Raw genomic sequence first — 19,141 nt, 5'->3', positions numbered from 1 at the left:
TAAAGCTACCGTTGTTCTTAGTTGATATGTCCCTGGTCCGAAGGTGATGGTTATCTCCACAGTCATTTTATTTTTAAATGAAGCGAAGCATAAAACGTTTTAAGTCCGTGGTTTTCATTGTGAGACAAACACGGGTCCTTGCGTATTTTCCCTTTGCTACTTCTTCGAAATGCCGTTCTTTATTTTTGACTTGCTTTCCTCGAAGGATTCAAAGTTTGGATTAACCTTTTGGCTGAATCTTTATTCCCCGCACGTAAAAACTCACGTAATTCGTTCAACTGATTGGTATCTGCCGCCATTTTCGCGGCAAATGAAAAGCACATGATGTTGAAGTGCGCCTGCGATCCCAGTTTCGGAAGAAGCCGCTGAAACAATATGGTGCGCTATGAACGCAGTATCGACGTGTCGAAATAGATTCAATTTTTCCGATTATCTTGTAATATTCAGACATTATTTTACTGGGAACGGAAAGGTGAGTTGTATACTAGCTACCATATCCGATTGATTTCCTAATATAAAGGTTTAAAAACAAAAGTTGTGTCGTGGTTTTCTTTAGTTATCGGACAAAACGCGAGTCGCCAGCTGGCGACCAGTTCTGAACATTTATTCGCCAGTGCTCAATTTTTGGTCGCATTGGCGACCAGTGAGTCGCAATTTCGAGCCCTGCTAATGTGCTGACTACATTCAAAATAAATTCATATGTTAAAACGAAAAATACATTTGTAATAATATTGGCATCTGTAAGCAATGTAATAATCTTCTAAGCGCTTGTGATTTGTTTCAGGTCCTGCATTCTGCTAAGAGGCAAATTCAAGGTCGAGAGTACCTAAAGAGTGAATAAAATAAAATGGATTTCACTTTCAAGACTGAATTTGTCTTGTATACTTTAAATAAATATATAATAAAACCTTGGGACATGTGGATGGATTGTGAATGCTCCCTTGTCCACCTGTCCAGGAATTATATTTTGATATTTTTGGGTAAATAACTTGTGAAAGTCAGCAATTATAAGTAAGTTTTCATAATTTACATGTGGAAATCAGACATGATATCTTTTAGCACAGTAACAAATAGATACAGGAAATATTTGAAATAAATACCAAAATGGAGAAATTTCAGATTTAGAAAGAATATATTAACAGAATTTTTGACTATCCCTGCATCTGACAACACTAAAAATTTGGATACATTTTTTCTAGCTTAGTTTATTTTGTATAAAAGAACAAGAATTTCTCACTCGTATGCGTTATTGAAAATTCTGTTTTAATGATGATTTCATTTCCTCGATTAAGCCAAAACGTATAACATTTTGGACATCTACAATTTATCTTTGCTGGCATAGAAGAACACGCGCGTGCTGTCGATTTCGGCCCGATAATCCCTAGATAAGAGGAAAGCCTCAATTCTCATATCGATCATTTCTGTGCTTAGAGAAATGCAGAATACAGATGCTTACCGATTGTACGGTCTCTTTCCAAAGAATGATAACAGTAGCTCGTCAAACGTGGCCCGCATTTGCGTTCTGTGGTGCTTCCTTCGGTCCGAAGATAATCGTTATATGGGCAGAATTGTCTATGACATGGAACGCGAACACAAACTGTCCTTTTATTTTATAATTTGGACAGTATTTAACTCAATTCGAGATAAACATATACCTCCTGAAGGCCCGCATTCATGGCATTGGAAAGTATTCGCCACTCTCTTTGTCCGCCATCTTGAATCTCTTGGTTTGTTGTGAAACACAACACTCCAATCAAAACACGCATTCTCATTGGTTGAAACGTAAGTTTCGTGACATCACAGGTGTCCTAATTTATCGGGATATTCCGGACTGTTAATAGACCTTCTATGGGAAATTCCCTCTACCGGTCCTAAATATACTAAAATCAAGCATAAAAATAAACTTACATACATTCTAGGCGCAAATTTCGTCAATTTTTGACGGGTTTGTTGTTTTTTATTTTGTCCAATTTGTTGTTGTTGTGTTTGCTTCACAAAGTACAGAATCGCCATTAGACTAGGAGTATTCCTCTTTTGCTTAGCTGACCGTAAGTAAACCCCGAAGAAAAAAATGCTTGCATGAAATTTTTTCCTCGAGCTTTCCTTATGCGTCACGCACGATGGACTAAGCGAAAGAGGGACCACTCGTAGTCTAAATCGCCATAAAAAACACAACTGCTATGGTGCAGAAGGCAACAAGCGAGTCAAACCACCAGAGATTTCTTTAATCTTTATTGTAGTTGATCAGTAGATTCTGAAGAGTAGATCTCTGTGGCTTTGAAGAACTAATACGATGAAGCTTGAATACAATTGAACGTTCGCAATACTGACGCTGATCGCAACTGAAATCGAAATCTAAAATTCTAGTCCTAAAACTAACTACTCATGAGCTGTCAAATAAAGGAAAACGAACTGTTCATGAGCTGTCATATACAAGAAACCCCAATTAATCGCTAAACTATTTAAGGCTGCAGAGAAACATAGAAAAATAATCACGCATTGTTGAAAGTCAGGCATTCTTCGTAAATCACGGGCTGTTCGTGTTCATGTTCATACATCACGCCACGAAAGTAGAACTGTTCATTACATGCCATAAGGACAGATAAATTAACCATCGCATCACCTCATCACGGCAACCATACTGCGCTGAGAATTTCAAATGCTATTCGATTTTCTGTGATCTTTCCATGCGCTAGTCTTTTTTGGCGTGATCGCAGTCACACTCCAACAGCCATTTGGAATTACATTTTGTACACCAAGAGTAGAAAATGCACATGTTACGTGTGACATTATAATACAAGTGAAGTTTATTTCTACATTTTACAGTCCAAAATAACTTTACTTAAGCATATTTAGAACTAAAGCGAGTTTCCCTTGCAAAATCTATAACACATCAACAGTCACATACCACCGAGTTTGCGCGGCCAGTGGATAACAAACACTCCGGTGTATAATTGAACAGAACCAAAAAATATGCGAGTCAAAAGTAAATGCAAAAACAAGAATATGCCGGAAAAAAAAAAAGTACTCAGTCTGCACAGTCTGCATGGTCTACACGGTCTGCACGGTCTGCGGTCTGTAGTCTGTAGTCTGCAGTCTGCATGGTCTGCGTTGTGGGGTGACCGCGACACTTTGTGGTTCAAGATGATTTCCAGTCCGTACTGCGCAGTCTCAGCACCCTAATGTTTATAAACATAAAAAAATCCTCACTAAATAGGACATTTGCGAATCGATCGTATTCGTTACGAACCACATACCTTATCTTTGAGACCTTTCAAATTCATTTTCCAACTGCTTCATTGATTTTTACAGCTGCAAAGTTGTTTCATCAAGTGATACGAAAAAAAAAAAAAAAAAAAAAAAAAAAAAAGGAACATAAAGCTTCATGTGGATTCCCGTCCATAATGGTGGTTGACATGAAACTTTGAATTTACTTCGTGTAACTAGTTGCGAAATGTTCACATTTTGTGACGTCACGCATGAAACAAAACAAAAACGTAAACAAACTCGAGAGATTGTGCAATATAGACTGCGGATCTTTAACAGATATCACCAACACTTGCAAAGGACCTTGGCGTGTTCTTAGATCAGTGCATTTCATATGATGAGCACTACATAATGGTCTCTAGTTGCATGAACAAACTGATCCAGATAAATAGAATTAAACATCTGCTTGATAGAAAGAAAACGCTCAGGCGGATCTTTTGGAGGGGGGGGGGGGGGGCGGGGGAGTTTCGGCGGGTTTTGGTCGAACCCCCTAAATGAGACATTATAACACGCTGCGTTGTTTGCCTTAGAATGCGGGAAATCCCAATTCCGAGAACCTCGATCATTTTGAAAAATTTCCTGTGGGAGGATGCCAGCCCTGACCCCCCGCCAAGGGGAGCGCTTTCGCCGGACAACACCTCGAACCCCTCTCTCTAAAAATCTGTATCCGCCTCGGAAAGCGTTTGTGTTAATAATTAATAGTTTTGTTTTTAGCAGGCTTTTTATTCCTCTTTGGTTTGGAGTTATACTTTTGTGACTAACAGTGTTATCTTTAAACTTCAGCTTGTTCAAAATTTTTCAGCAAGGATTGTTTTGGATCTCCGGAAATATGATCACATCTCTGTAGATTTGAGATCACTCCAGAGTCGATGACAAAATATCAAGCAGTGACTTATGGTCAACGATAAAGTTATAATGCATAAATTTTTTAATAGACTGTTTCCTAGCCATTAGTCAGACAAATTCTGTACTCGGCCTAATAACCAGGACAGACAGACAAGATTGTTGACGCTCTATACTTCACTAAATTGCTTTTATCAATCAACTATGATGAAATATTCACTACCAATTAACTCTCTTTAGATTTGTCGGAAGAAGTGCAGAGAGAACTTTTGACTTCTCTGGATGAATCAAGCAGCTTTGACGAAGATTTGACGAATGGAAAGGTATGCAATTACATGTAACTTTGATCGTTTTATTTGACTATAATGAAGATAAGATCAAGCTACTAAGTACCCCGATCTTCTCTTGCTATTAAGGTGGCTCCCTATAGTTTTACGGTTGCACGCGCACTGAAGACGAAAGCTCAAGTAATCTGCGCGCGCTCGAAGGAAAACGTCACTGTTTTTCGATATTTTATTACATCAACATGAGCACAACAAGCAAAACTGACAGTGAATTTTCTCGCGTTTCCTTCGGCGAAATTCCGTAAAACTTGGCAGATTGGTAGTAAATGTTTTACTGTAGTCGGAGCTCGTTTTTCAGCGAAATCTATACGACCAGTTTTCTCGCAGCGTTAAAAGACGTAAATTTGCAAAAATCGAAAAACCTGCCTTTACAAACCCTATTTTTTTCGTCTTTAAAATTCTTATCCCGCAGGAAGCGATATGCTGTGAAAATTTGGGAAGATTTCACCGCAGGAAATTCAAGAAAATCGCAAGTAAAGCCATAAAAAAGTAAAAAAAACAAAAACATATTTGTTTGGTCATTTATAATTTAAGACTAAGACCAATAATTTTAACAGAGATAATAGTAAAACACTATTTAATCATTGCTTATTACATGAAATTAGTTTGAGAGGACAGGGTGTAAAAACGAATGCAAAAACGCAATAAATGATTACCCTCTGGAGCCACCTTAAACATTTAGATTATGAGCTCGAGATTTCTATCACGTGATATCACGCACAGAATTCGGGAGCGAATAATCTAATTGTTTTAGTATAAATCTAAAAGCTTTATCTAAATCCTCTTCACAGACACTTCGAAAACGCCAAGAAGCGGCCGTCATTTTGCTACCAAGAGCACACTGCTACGCTACTCACTATCTATCACAGATTAGTATCACCCAACTAGTGGACTAAAGCAAATCCTGCATTTAAATTGGCTACGCTATTAGAGGCCTATTAGTGGTAGTTCTCGAGTAACGAAATTGGCGCAATCGAGAGCGACGCTTTCTTTCGTTTTATTCCCAAATAAATATTTCTTCAACTTGCATTTGCTAACTTTATTATTGTCTTTTCTGTCCGACTAGCTGGGTGATACTAAAACAATTAGACCCTTCGCCCACATGGGCCATGGGTCAATAGCGCATTCGGCTTCGCCTCATGGGCTATTGACCCATAGCCCTTGCGGGCTACGGGTCTAATTGTTAATTATATAATAATCCAAGCTATTCTCACATTTTGATTGGTTCTCGCCTATGATCTATTAGAGGACAAAGTTTTTCAAAGTTTTCCCAAGCTCGTTCCCAGGCTCTCTCCCTGTGTTTTGAAATGGCGGAAAGTTTTGAGAATTTGGATAATATTTTACGTGACTGGGCGAAAGATAAAGTACAAAAAAGTCTTGTCAAGGCATTGAACAGGTACAAGAGAAGAAGTAAGAAGAAAGAAAAAGCCGTTTCTTTCAGAAAATGACTCAGAAAAATACTTCGGCAGTCTCAGTTGGCAGTCGAGCGAGGCTAAACCAAACACAAAATTGGTCTTGAAATTACTTTAAGGTAAGAAACCATTGCTTTGTCTCGAATTTAAGAAACCCAATAAACAAAATTGTTATATATCGTTAATTTATTTAAAAAATTCAACTTTGCTCAGTCTCAAAATAATCCACCGTAGGAAAAACGATGGCGGCTCTACATTTTACCACAATGCCTTGCAATCCTAACACAGCCTATAAGGCACAAAGAAAGCCAAATTTTTATAACATTTGTTCCTGTTCTAAGGACATTGAGTAGCCTAGGCTTGAAGATTTTATGAAGTTTCTGTACGTTTTTATCAACGTTGTTTAGGTTTTAGTGCGCTAAGAACTATGAGTAAATGTACCAGTCGCCATCTTTTTTCCTACGGAGGATTGCTGACACAGATTGATCTCAGGAATAAAACATCACTTCTTAAAATCAGTTAAAATAAACACATAACCTCGCTCAGTCCGACGCGAATGTTCCAGTCCTTTTCAGGGCAGAGCAGTGTGCAAAGTAAAGCTAACTACAGCTCACGGCCAACTGTATCGCAGCACCAGAGTATCAAACTGATTTGAAAACCACCAACCACAAAGGACTCAAATTCCACAGTCACTAAAGGTCCTTTCATTTAAAACTCGAATCGAATGGCCTCCGTAATATTCAAGGCAACATCCAAGCTTTTCGGCTCACAAGGCTGCTACATGACAAAAACTGACTTGACTTTTCTAGCATTTTCTTTAAGAATTTTAGATTTTGCAATTCAATTCTGCTTTCATTGTGAGTTTTCATTCCGCAAGTTTGACAGTGGCGTGATTTTTCTCGACCAATCAAATCTTTTTGCTACGCATAGCAACCATTGAGATTGCTTCATTTTGTATAGACAATAGATTACAACAAATGGCTTTTTTTTCTTGTTCACCAAAGTGGGCAAAGGCCGGCTTTCGAGTTACGGTGAAAGATTCTGAAATAAAAAAAAAGCTTTATCTGTAGTAGTTTGTTTCTTTATTATATAAAATAAATAGATTCCATGTTGCCGTGTGTCTGTTCAGTAATAGACCATATTAGACGTCAAAATGTGGTAAGAACATCAGTTAGACACTCGGCTATCGCCTTGTGAGCCACTTTTTTGTTCTTCCCGCATTTTAACGTCATCTGTGATCTATTACTGAACAGACGCACGGCAACATGGAATTTATTTGTTAAATAGATAGTGAGTAGCGTAGCCAATCAGAGAACGGCATTTGTGATAGAACGCTAGTAGATTTATACTAAAATGCAATAGATGTCCAAATGAATGGTCCCTAACTCTCTGATTGCCCTCTGCTAGGAAAACGAGAATGAAGTAAGCAACAACAGAGGCAGTGTAAATAGCAACAACAACAACAACAACAACAACAGCGTACCGTCAGAGTTGGAGATCACGGCAGTGTGGTATAATTCTAACAAATGTGGCGATGACGGGCTTAGCAAGGAATTGCCGTCAATTAGGGAAAATATAAAGAAGGAATTCACTCATAATATCGAACACCTCGAAAACGTCAGAACAACCCAGGCAAAGCAAGCTTTCAGAGAAGATCAGAAACCTTCAAACACGTCTTGCAACGCTGATAAGATTGGTATCGGCGTTGATGAGTCAAGAGTTGTCAGGTTTAGAAACAACCTCTTTGTGGTAAGCATATTTAGTGTCGCTTTTAACTTAAATAATACTAGATTCTACATTTAAGAAGTACCCGATAGCTACACTATAGTTTTAGATTTTCGTTATCAGGAGAGGTAGACAACTCAGAGCAATCGCGTTGTAGGTTCAACACATAACGTACTAATTTAAAAGCTAGAACATTTAAACAAAACTTATTGGAAAAAAAACAACAACAACAAAAAAACTGACATCGAGTACCATTAGTGTTAACTTAGGAAACAGAATTGCAAAGGGCTTTTAATGCTTTCAACGCGTTTGATGAGTCATATTTATTTGTTATCTCTAGGCAGTAGAAGAGTTGCGGATTCAAAGGGTACGTAAGTCACTGCATCAGACCTTCTTGTGAGAAACACACAGAAACGCATACACACATGCAGTAACGGCTAATCTTCCATTGATAATGAATTATGAATCAAGGCTAACGTCTTTAGGATAAGCGTAAATCGTTAGCTACGTAAATCGTTAGCTAGGAAGCTACTGCCTTACTTCTTACACAAGGAAGATGACCAAAACCTATCCACCCTGCAGTGACTGGGTATTTGTTTGATACCAATATTGTAACATGGAAAGTATTGCCTGCCACATCAGCACAGCCAGACTTCTTTCTCGCCGCTGACAATCACTCGTATGATTGCTGACCGAATTGAACTCCATTCAATCCCATTATTATACATTGAACTCACTGTCTCTTTTGTGATTGGCCGAAAGCGTGCAGTAAATTTTCGAAATCAGTGCCTGTGGCGTCACCTAGCTGCAGATCATCACAATAATCATGTCAAGGACACTCAAGGTCACGGGTAATCATGTCATGTATGACCGCAGTGCATGATTTCTAAGGATAATCATGTCAAGTTCACGCGCTTTGCGTTACTTGCCGTCAGTGAAGAGGCAAAGACATGACTTCCATTTTTTTTTTCGTTCAATAAGATGAAAACTTATTTTATTCGGTTTTTGTGATATCCAGAATAATCAAGGTCTCGGTAAGAGTTTTCAGCGCCAGCCTTCGGCTTCGGCTGATAACTCCTACCGCGACCTTGATTATTCTGGATATCACAAAAACCTGATCCAATAATTATTTTTTTAATAACAGACTCTGGACTTGGAAAACGAAGAGAGAATCAAGACCTTGATGACTGAAAAGCATGAACTCGAACGCAGAAAGGTATTCCGTTTTCCGTGACCTGTTTACACGAAATTTTCCCTTCATTTTCCTTTTACCTCCGGACTCCGTTAAATACAAAGGTGAAGTATTGTACTTGTAAAGGTTCAGCTTAAGAAAAACAACTTTGGAACTACATTTAAAAGGAAATTAGATTATTAAAGTAAATAAATATTTTGAAAATCGTATATGGAACATAACTTTACTTGTCATATTTTTCTCCCGGCATAATTTTCAAAGAATATAGGTAAGGCTACATGTCATGAGAATATTTCCATCAAAAAAGAAAAGAACAGAGCAGGAAATGAAAACAAAAAAACTGTCACTGCGCAGTGGGAACAGAAAGAGTTATCTAGTTATCTAACCCTGTATTGCAACGTTCAACCCAAAACCAACTGGTCAATAAAAACCTAAATAACTCACTAACCAGGCTTAGACTAACCACTACTCCAGATTCACCAGCAAGCCAGCTATAGCAACGTACAATCATGGACAAAAGTCTTGGGACAAAAGTCTTGGGACAAATTTGCACTTTTGGCGCTTTTGCGCACACGCCAGACGCGAATACAACTTCACCTGCCTAACCTCGCCCCCCACCCCCCATACAATATTGAAAACTAATAACTGCAATTTTACCTGATTTTCAACATTGTATTGGGTGGGGATGGGAACAGCAACGCTTTTTAAAAGGATATCGCAGCGTTTTTTCAAACTTCAGTTCTAAAACACAGACAATTCGTTACATTACATAAGTGTCCCAAGGACTTTTGTCCACGATTGTAGCTATAACCATTGAATACAACCGGCCGATCGACAGCATCAGCTAATAAGTGCTCTTTCTCAAAGTCTGTTTTCCTTTACCATGTCCGCTCTATTCCCTTCCACTTACCAGGATTTCTACCTAAAAAATGCTCCTTTCTCGCATCGATGATTTTCAGGAAGAAGAAGTATCAAAAAACAACGCCTTAGTTCAGCAACACGCACAGCAAGAGATCGAGATAAAAAAGCAGGTAAAGTAATTATCCATTGATAAGTTTGCTGATATATGACATATAACGCGTGCTGGAAATATTGAGATCATTTAATTTCCGTTTGGTTTTCAATAGCACGAGGACCGCCTGCTACAGTACGAAGAAGATAAGGTAAGATAGTTTGCAGACGTAGGTAGCACCGATATCAAACATTTCCCCATTATTCCCTTGTAATGACCGGTCTTCACTTTGAATTGATATTGTAATAAACACTTCCGTCTCAGGCCAAAATGACCCTGGCGGCAGAATGTACCGAGAAAGAACTAAAGATACTGAAGGACGAAGTTAGAGCTCTTCATGTAAGTACATGAGAAAATTTGTTAGTGTAAACCTATTCTGCTCACGAGAAAACAAACAAAGAAATTGAATTGTGGTTCTATACGTAACTTAGGTATTCAAATGCAAAATGTAATATAAAGGCTCGGGTGGAATATCTAACTGAAAATTCATAGACTTAAAATTTTTGCATTGAAACCAACGAAAAATGAAATAATTATAAAGCATTATCTGGGGTAGTTTGTTGTTTACAGTTCAATTCCTTGTGCAGGGAGATAAATAACGATACTGAGGTAACTCAAATGCACTGTTGTATCAAATGCCTATTGAGTGATTGTGGTCTAGTCTTGCTATTTTACTAATACTTTTCGTTTTCCCTTTTTGATTGCTTACTTAAAAATTTGTTGTTTTCTTGAAGTGGAAAGTGGTGAATTTCTTAAGTGACAATTTGACTTATTTCAGTTGGTAAAGTACAATCTCGAAAAGAAGATCAAAGAACAGGTGAGTCATATATGATCTACAACAGACACGGAGCTAATTACTTGACTAAGACTATCGTTGATGATTGAAGGTGCGTCCATGCGTCCAGCGTCATGGGTGCACGAAGAAATAATCCTTTTTTTTTAAAGGTACACGTTTGTCCACATGGACTGTAGACAAAGGCAACGCGAGATTAAATTGTCTTGCCTCTTTGCCAGAAAGTATAAGTGAAAGACACTTGGCAGAGCTTGAATCGCAGAACCTTTGAATCGCAGAACCTTTGTCTTTTTCTTCTGTAAACCAATACATGATCCATACCTCATCCCCGTCTAAATCCCGACTTATAACCCTATTTATCTCTGCCACCAGAAAAACCAGCCATGCAGATCAGCAACTCTTATCGCCTGCCATAAATCCACCACCACTGACCCACCCATACTAAATTTCTATTTAGCAATTAGATTATGAGCTCGAGATTTCTATCGCGTGATAGTTGACGAGGGGCGCGCACAGAAATCAAGAGCGAATAATCTAATTGTTTTAGTATAAATCCACTAGTCATTCAAAAGTTTATCTAAATCCCTCTCACAGACACTTCTAAAACTCGAATAAGTGGCCGCCTTAGCGTTTCTGTTAACATCTGTACACTGCTAGGCTACTCACTTGCTACAACAAAATTGCTAGTTAGTAGCATAGCCAATAAGGGGGCGAAATTCGTGACGGAAGGCTTATAAGCTGTAGCTACGTAGTTGAATCCGTTCTGTTTTTTTTCCCCGTAGGAGCGGCTTATCCAACTGCAGAACTCTGCGAGAGACAGTTACGAGTCTCAGATATCTACTCTAGAGCAGCGGAGCAAAAAGGCGTTTGATCAATGCACTCAACTAGCCGAGCTCGTTGAAAACACAGAAGGAAGGTGTAAGTAACACAGTTTTAGTTACTTTCTGGAAACGCACTGATCTGTGGGCCTTTTGCTTCAAATTTTACGTAATACAAAATTCACCATGCTGAATGGCAAGTTACTCCCATATCCAAGATAAAGACACGTTGAGATTTACTGGCTGAAAACGCTTTGTTTTGGAGCCATAGCACTCTTCATTTTGCAATCCAGAATGCTGGATCATGTAGCATGTGACCGTAGGTTACAGAAGGCCCATTTATTGATAAGCTCACTCACAATCAGAACATACCGTGACACGGAGTTGTGGAGACACGTTGCACTAAAATAAAGCTTGTGCACCAAGGACGTTCGTCCCGGTTGTTGCAGGTTGGGCCGTAATCGAACCCAGACCACACTGATGGGAGGCAAGCGCTCTCAACACTGTGCCATCCCTCCTCTCCTACATCTGCTGTCGTATCACGGACTGATGACTAGCCCGCAATTGGCTTGATAGCCAAGTTGGTAGAGCACTGAATCGGTACCAAAAACGTTATGGGTTCGACTCAATCTCGTTCAAGCCTGTATATTTTAAATCTTTCTCCCTCCTTTCAAATATATGATTTGATCCGCTTGCATAGCTCAGTTAAATGTTTGTTTCAACAGGATCGGCCTTAAGCAGGATTTGACATTTTCCCAAATCTACTTTTCAGTCTCCGTAGCCTCTCAGCTTCACAGAAAACTAATGTACACCAATGAACACCAGAAATGTCTTTTGGAATCGTATAAGAGAGAGCTTGAAGCTAAAAAGTTTGAGCTTGTTACCTTAAAAGCAATAGTCACACAGAAAAAAGACTCTTCAATGCGTAATGCTGACGAGGAGCGTAGCCGTGCTGATGCTCTGGAGAGGGAACTTCAAATGGTATGTAATTAAGAATATATACAATAATTTGATCACTAGTCCAAGAGGAACGTAGCCAGTGAAGATAACTTCAAATGGTGCTAGTGAGAAATTCTGCCAAAGCTCTGTAACCAGAAGCCAGAAGCTAAATGTTAAGCTCATTACCTTCTTATTGATACTTTTCAAAAACCTTGTCCAATCTTTGAGATGACGGTTTCACTTGCAAGGATGATGGTCTATTTGGGGGTTATGTTGGCTGTTCACACTCTATCGATAAGAACTAAAACTAACAATGACAATTTAAAAATACATAACTATATATTTTGTCAGTCAGTCACTTCTCAGTTGATACCATCTATTTCTAGCTAGCGAGGCATTCAGAAATAGATCAATATATAGATCAATAGATCCAGTTGAAGAGCCAAAGTGGACGCGGTACACAGTTAAGATTTACAATGGCATAATAAAATGATGTTTATGTTGCAGCAAAATGAAGTCTGCCGAAAATCGCAGAATCAACTAGACGATTCGAGGAAAGAAAATGAGGTAGACCATCGGTTGCGTTGTTTCTGTCGACGACAATGGACTCATATTTAAGTCGGTTACCGGAAAAATATACCATATTGGATGAACAGAAGAAGCCAGCTCAAATCATAAGTGTGATTTCTAAGTAAGCCGTTAGATTCTTCTTCCAACATTTTAAGCTCATTTAAGTCATAGATCGGGAACCGTGGAAGTCCGAAGTTGTGTCACCTATAGTTCTGATCGAAAAGTATTGGGCTTTTCAGAAGAGTCTAAGCCAGGGTTTTGTATTTGAAAGGGATCAAGCTGTGCTGTGAGAATCTTGTGTACTTATCTGCTGTTCACCGCCTGTAGTCTATAAACCATCTTACAGACGGGCAAACATTCATAAAGTAACTTTTTTTCTTTTTCCCTGTATTTCTTCCTAAAGAGATTGATGCAATCACTGAAAGAAGCACACAACTTGCTTGATCGACATGTGCAGTCCATCAACAAACACTGTGAGCTTGAGGCTGTTGTCCATCTCGAGCTGGACGAGATTAAAACGGAGTGCCAGACGCTAAACGAGTCGCTCAGTAAAGCACAAGAAGAGAAGCAGCTCTTAGAAGACGCATTAAAATGCAGAACGACAGAGTGGGATAAAAAGGTATTTACAGGAAATGTTGGGACAGCTAATATCTCTTCACGGCCTGTTCACATGGAGTGGGGGACCTCGGGCAGGTGAGGTTCCCCACCTTGGTGGGGTAACCAATCTGTCCATACAATCTCTCTTTTTTTCTTGATCGCGTTCAAATGTTAGGTGGGAGTACCCCACCAAGGCGGGGAACCCGGACAGCCGATCTGGGTGTCCCGCTTCGGTGGGGTGAGGTTTCTCCGTGTGAAAGCAATGGAGTTGAATAACCCACCTAACCGGGGTAATCAAATTACTGGCCAAAGCCCGCCAAAACACAGGGCAGAACAACGTGGCTGCCAACCGCTACGAGCGTGGCGGGGTCCTCCAAAACCTCCAAAGCGCTGATGAAATTCACAGTGCTGGCAACAATTTAAGCGTGCTAATTTCTTATCACTGGTTTCCACCCTTCTTCAATACAAAAACACCCAGAGAACAATCAACCGAGCAACCCCCCCCCCCCCCAATGTTTCCTGACAAAAAGGCGCTCTAAAGCTCAATAAATTTTCTGTTAACCCTGAGGTCTGTTTTAACATGTTTGCTATTATCAGAGACAGGCTTTAGAAAGTCATCTTGAAGATCTGAAAAAGGAGTACGAATCGTTGTCAGAGGTACACAATTCTTTGGAACAACTGAATAGCAACTGGTCAGAGCAAAACATGGAACAAAAGACTAAAATAGAATCTATGCTGAATGAAGGAGGTGAACTAAAAGAGCGTCTCGCCCAAGCTGAGGAGAGAATTCAATCAGAAAAGGAAAGGAACGAAGAGCTAAAGATTACTTATTCAGATAAGGTAAAACGTGCTTTAAAAATTAGGCTAACTGGATGCTTCTCTGTAGAGTGCGTGCCATTTCCGCCTACTGTCTTCCTAAAGTTGTAGTCGATGAAATGTAAGTATGGTTCACGTAAGAATTAGTCAAGACGACTGCATTGTGTCTGTAATTTTTTTCTCTCTCTGTTTTCTTAGCTGCGCTTTATTTCACGTAATTTTCAAAAAGGAGTTCCGAATGAAATATGTTTCTATACAGGTGGGGATAGTAAGCACATGGATACCGGGCGGGCGCTATTTAATGTGATTAGATCTTTGCGTTAGTCAGAAGATAAAAAAACAAAAAAAACAAAAAAAAAAACACACACACACAAACACAAAGAATTGCAGCTGCTTTTGACACAATTGATCTAAGCTGAAATTATACCTTGGTAGTGCTTTTTCCCAGTTTCTTCCCGAAGTTGCAGAAAATGGACTAACACGCCGAAATTAATTCCATTCACACAAAAACAAAAGTCATGAATTTTTGCTACAGAAAATGAACGCGGATTCTCACTCAATAAAACGCTATCAGGAATGTTGTTATATCAATGTGCAAGATACTAACTCCTATACGGTTAACACACTGAGGAGATCAAAACAAAGATGCTACTTAGTAATTTAGTAAACGCGTAACTGTTTCAGATTTCATCTCTCAAAGAAACGCTTCAGCAAGCCAAACAGGACTATAAGACCGAAACAGAGCGTGCAGAGTCTTTGGCAAATCAATCTGCTGCAATGATACAAAAGATTGAAGATCTTGAGCAAGAGCTTGTAAAGAAAGAGAAAGAACAAGTTTTTAACATGAAAGAAGTCACAGATTCTACATCTCAAACTGAAGACGGTGTTTGTGAGGTAAGAGCGCTAAATTTTATCAACATTGGATGACACTTTATTCAATAGGGTGAATAATTACAATGGAAGGCAGTAGTTTCCGTCATGGCCCTTACATTCTTCAAAGTCCGGTTTATTCGCATTTTGGCAATTATTAAAATCTTAAAATACACGCACCGGCAGGCTGTAAAATTGAACTTTCGCATTGCAAGTTAACAGAACAAATTTTTCTTTCATGACGGAAATCCTCCCGTAGACCTCTTGAATTAACCTTGGCGATAGTTTACGTGTTTATGAATTGCTTCGTTCTCTTTTTCAGAATCAGATTTGCGAAATAGATAATGTTAAGGCGGATCACGGAATTGGCCTGTAGTTTTCATGATTATGACGAAAATGAAGGGTTTTATTGATAACTAGGATACTTATTTTTTTTTTACATTATTCATGAGGTACTCATTTGGGGCCTTAATGTTTAAAAACGTTTGAATATCCATTTTTTTGGAGTTCTTAAAACAAACAAATGTAACTGTTACCAATTAAACGCGCAGTGTGTACAGCCCTTTTGGATGTATTTCGAATAGTTGTTATCTCTTTAATTTGTCATTTCGATGTTAAATTACTTTATCCATTAATTGATTGATTTATATTGCACAGATGTCATCCTTAAGTGAGGAGCTACTGCGAGCCAAACAGATTGGTACAAGTCAAACGGAACGCGCAGATTACCTGGAAGATCAGTGCACTTTCCTTACAGAAAAGGTTAATGACCTGTTGCGTACTGGAGCGCAGGAAGAAGAGGAGCAAATCAAAGATAGTGAAACCATTAGCACTGCTGTGCAGACAGATCATTCATCAAAGGCACGTTATCTTTATCTGTTCCTATTAACATTGACAACTTAATGTCTTGTTACCTGTTTTTGTTGTTAACTGGTTATAATCTGAATCAAGTCATATCTGAATTCATACTTGAAGCAAGTCATACAGGTATACCTGCAGGTACCTGAAGGTAGTGCAAGTGAACTGGGTTTTCAAATTTGCGCCCCTTGCACCTGTGACTTAATTTAGCTAAAGAACACTTTAGTTTATTTTACTCTGTTCTACGGAATAAGCAAATGCGTTACCACAGAAAACCAACTTAATTTGAGCCTGGAGAGATAAAAACGAAATGACAAACGGAGTAGTAGACCATTCCTCGGCAGTTCTCTGATGACACCGGCTATCTTGGTTGGGGGCAAGGGCGGCAAAAGTAAAAACTGAATATGAAGGAAGAGAATCGGATTTTAGCAATTCACCACAAATTCTCATTTTGATAAATAAACGTCCTTAGAAAAGTTTAAGAGTCGCTGTTCGAGATAAAATTTCAAGACATTTGTATGAAAAATTGAAGATACTTTCCTCGCCTCCCAGCGAGCTTTGTCCTTTAACTTTAATATTTTAAATCTTATACAAATTCAGTAACGAGACGCCGACTTTTTCCTTATATTTACTGTTGTTTTTCCCGCGTTTGCCCAGCTCAACCAGGATGGCGCTGTCCAAGTCATGTTTGAGCCAATACTAAGCCACACATCAGGTTAACGAAGAATGAAAGCAATCTTTGCCCTCTTTTATTTGTCATGGTATTATTTTCACAGATTAACTCAGATGGTCCACAAAATGGAAACTGCAGTCCTTTTACAGAGGTTACTCAAGCAGGTTGTTAGTTTTTATTGCTATGGTACCAATGGCGGTCTGTTGCCAACATTGTAATTGATTTCATTGATTCATTGTTTTCCTTGTTGATAGATCAAAACATCAACGAGTCACTTTTCAAGAAGAGTGGCAAAATTCAACGTCCGAAAGAGGGCGCTTGTAAAGACATGGACGCAGCGCTGAGGAAAAAGAAAACAGACACAGCAGAGCGGATCACAGAAGCTACAGAAAACAAGGAAGAGAACAATACTCGTGAACACGACCAGGCGAAATGGCAATTAAAAATTGACGTAGATAAGAAAATTGGCAACGAGAAAACCAACGATCGTGAAATAGTAAGGGACACAGCATCAAGTAACGAAGTCAATGACGAGGGCTCGTTGGGAAGAAATGTAAGTAGTCAGGTGAGCCATGAGGCTCTTAAAGATCAGCCAGGGATCTCTGTAAACACAGTGGCAGTGACCACTGCGTTAAAGATGGATGTCCAAGATGGCCCTCCGCCACCGACGTTACTATCAAATAGTTCAAGTCTCGAAGAGTCAAGTAGCACAGCAAAGATCAATCGCGGAATAAGCAGGGAGATAAGTAACGATTCCACTAATTTACTGAAGACAGACGAATCCTCCATAGGTTTGGAAAGTGCAATGGCGCAGAGGGAAAGTGAACCTCCGTCAACTTGCCAAGACCTTGACGAGGGTGATAGTACAGAAACTGGAGAAAAATTCCAAACATCAGGCACAGAAAGCACGAAGAAAGATCTCACAGATATTTCAGGAGGAACTGTTCAAAATATCTCACACAAAGTGAAGAGGGTAAGGTTTAATCTTGAAGGAAATGAAACTTCAAGAACCCAGCCACCAAACAGTACTGACGAAATCAGCAAAGAGAAGACTAAAATGATGTTCTCTGATGAGGAGGATGAAGACGACAAAGACTGTAGTATTGACGAGGATGTTAGTCAGCGAATAAGTCGAATACAGAATTTACTGAGGAGTGATCGCTTGAGAACAAACCGGAAAAGAAAATACCCAGTTGCCTGAATGATCATATTTGTTTCGCACAAGTGAAAAAGGGGTAATGTTTAGGTAAAAATTTTTACATACAACGGTACATTGAGATTGGTCCCTTATTACAAAGATTTTGCATTAGGTATCATTTGCGTTAATAGCCACTTCGTTTAACCACGAAACGTGATAAATTTGCAATTTAATATGTTCAGGCTGTTCAAATCTATTCAAAGTCTTTGATGTCTCCTACTTGATAATTTCCTTTAATATTTCTTGTTACGTGTCTTCGTCCGGTAACTGTATAATTTTTCGTAGGGTAAATGTATCGCCAAATTAAAGCATCTTTCCTCGTAATGGTCCTCACGGACAGTGGCGGATTGATATAGCGTGCCTACCATAAGAAAAATTTCAAAAGAACAGAGATTTCCAAAAAACAAAATCTGGGGAGAAAATGCGAAAAGAATTGTGACTTCTTTTGGGAAGAGGTTGGGACGAGACAGTATTTGTCCAGGTATGCCATGCATTTTTTATGGTGAATTTAGATGTGATCACGAACTTGCAATCTAAGGATTATAGAACTAACTCACAAAGTATTTTTACTTCACTGAAACAGCAAAAGCACCTGTAGATATCATCGTTCGTTTTTTTCTCTTTTAACTCGCATAATGACGTAATCATTAATCCGAGATATGGGTGTGGACGTGAGGTTCACTCTATCCTTCGTTTCCTGCTGACCAGTATATAAAGGGTTCGCAGTCGAGTGCGCCACGCAGTACAATATATTTATCAAGTGATTTGTTTCAGGTACAAGGTTTCTTATTCGTGGATCGTATTTACGGTCGACAGTGTATGTATGTTTTCGTTAACTTAAAGCTCTCACCAATAAACCAATTCAATACTGTTCATTCTTCTAAATAGCGTATTTTGAGTTCGAAATTAATCGAAGCAATTTATCGAATGAGAATTTCAATACAAGCATCGTAAAGGCAAACGCTACCTTTTGGTTATTTATTTATTTATTTATTTATTTGATATAAACATATGCGTTGATAAGAAAAGAATAAATACATGAAGATGAAAAGAAAATTACTCTTGCCCTCCGCGAGAATTGAACGGCACAACATTGCGCGCTTGGAGCAAACACCTTCCCCGCTGAGCAAGATCTGCAACAATTGTTGATGTAGATCAAAGTTTGTACGCTGAGTAATTAGAACAGCAGGCTCAAATGAGTTTCGAGCACGAAC

At 39.0% G+C, this 19,141-nt stretch overlaps 1 protein-coding gene and 1 long non-coding RNA gene across 2 annotated transcripts; one reads left to right on the top strand and one right to left on the bottom strand.

Annotated features, from left to right (window-relative positions):
- Nucleotides 1-694: 694 nt before the first annotated feature.
- Nucleotides 695-1,796, bottom strand: LOC149105070 (uncharacterized). The gene is made up of 3 exons (XR_016201582.1): nt 1,656-1,796; nt 1,457-1,572; nt 695-826 (listed from the first exon to the last, which is right to left on the bottom strand). It is a non-coding gene; the product is annotated as an uncharacterized LOC149105070 (long non-coding RNA).
- A 2,340-nt stretch (nt 1,797-4,136) lies between these two features.
- Nucleotides 4,137-18,488, top strand: LOC110053376 (uncharacterized). The gene is made up of 18 exons (XM_089272322.1): nt 4,137-4,164; nt 4,351-4,433; nt 7,274-7,615; nt 7,932-7,958; nt 8,736-8,807; nt 9,743-9,814; nt 9,911-9,946; nt 10,060-10,134; nt 10,574-10,612; nt 11,371-11,506; nt 12,179-12,387; nt 12,853-12,912; nt 13,319-13,534; nt 14,110-14,352; nt 15,013-15,222; nt 15,856-16,059; nt 16,833-16,896; nt 16,984-18,488. The coding sequence occupies exons 1-18, from the start codon at nt 4,137-4,139 to the stop codon at nt 17,928-17,930; spliced, it is 3,063 nt and encodes a 1,020-aa protein (XP_089128448.1). The 3' UTR covers nt 17,931-18,488.
- The last annotated feature ends 653 nt before the right edge of the window (nt 18,489-19,141 follow it).

This window comes from Orbicella faveolata, unplaced genomic scaffold (assembly GCF_042242905.1).
Source record: "Orbicella faveolata isolate gen_17 unplaced genomic scaffold, um_ofav_v1 contig_34, whole genome shotgun sequence".
In the NCBI taxonomy this organism is placed as follows: domain Eukaryota; kingdom Metazoa; phylum Cnidaria; class Anthozoa; order Scleractinia; family Merulinidae; genus Orbicella; species Orbicella faveolata.
The sequence above is the reverse complement of the archived record's forward strand: the minus strand, read 5'-3'. Positions and strand labels throughout refer to the sequence as shown.

Excerpts from the sequence above, each read along its gene's own strand:
- LOC110053376 (XM_089272322.1), top strand. The coding sequence starts at position 4,137 with ATGACAAAATATCAAGCAGTGACTTATG. Across the intron at positions 11,507-12,178 it reads TGAAAACACAGAAGGAAGGT|TCTCCGTAGCCTCTCAGCTT; the intron begins GTAAGTAACACA and ends TCTACTTTTCAG. Across the intron at positions 15,223-15,855 it reads CTGAAGACGGTGTTTGTGAG|ATGTCATCCTTAAGTGAGGA; the intron begins GTAAGAGCGCTA and ends TATATTGCACAG.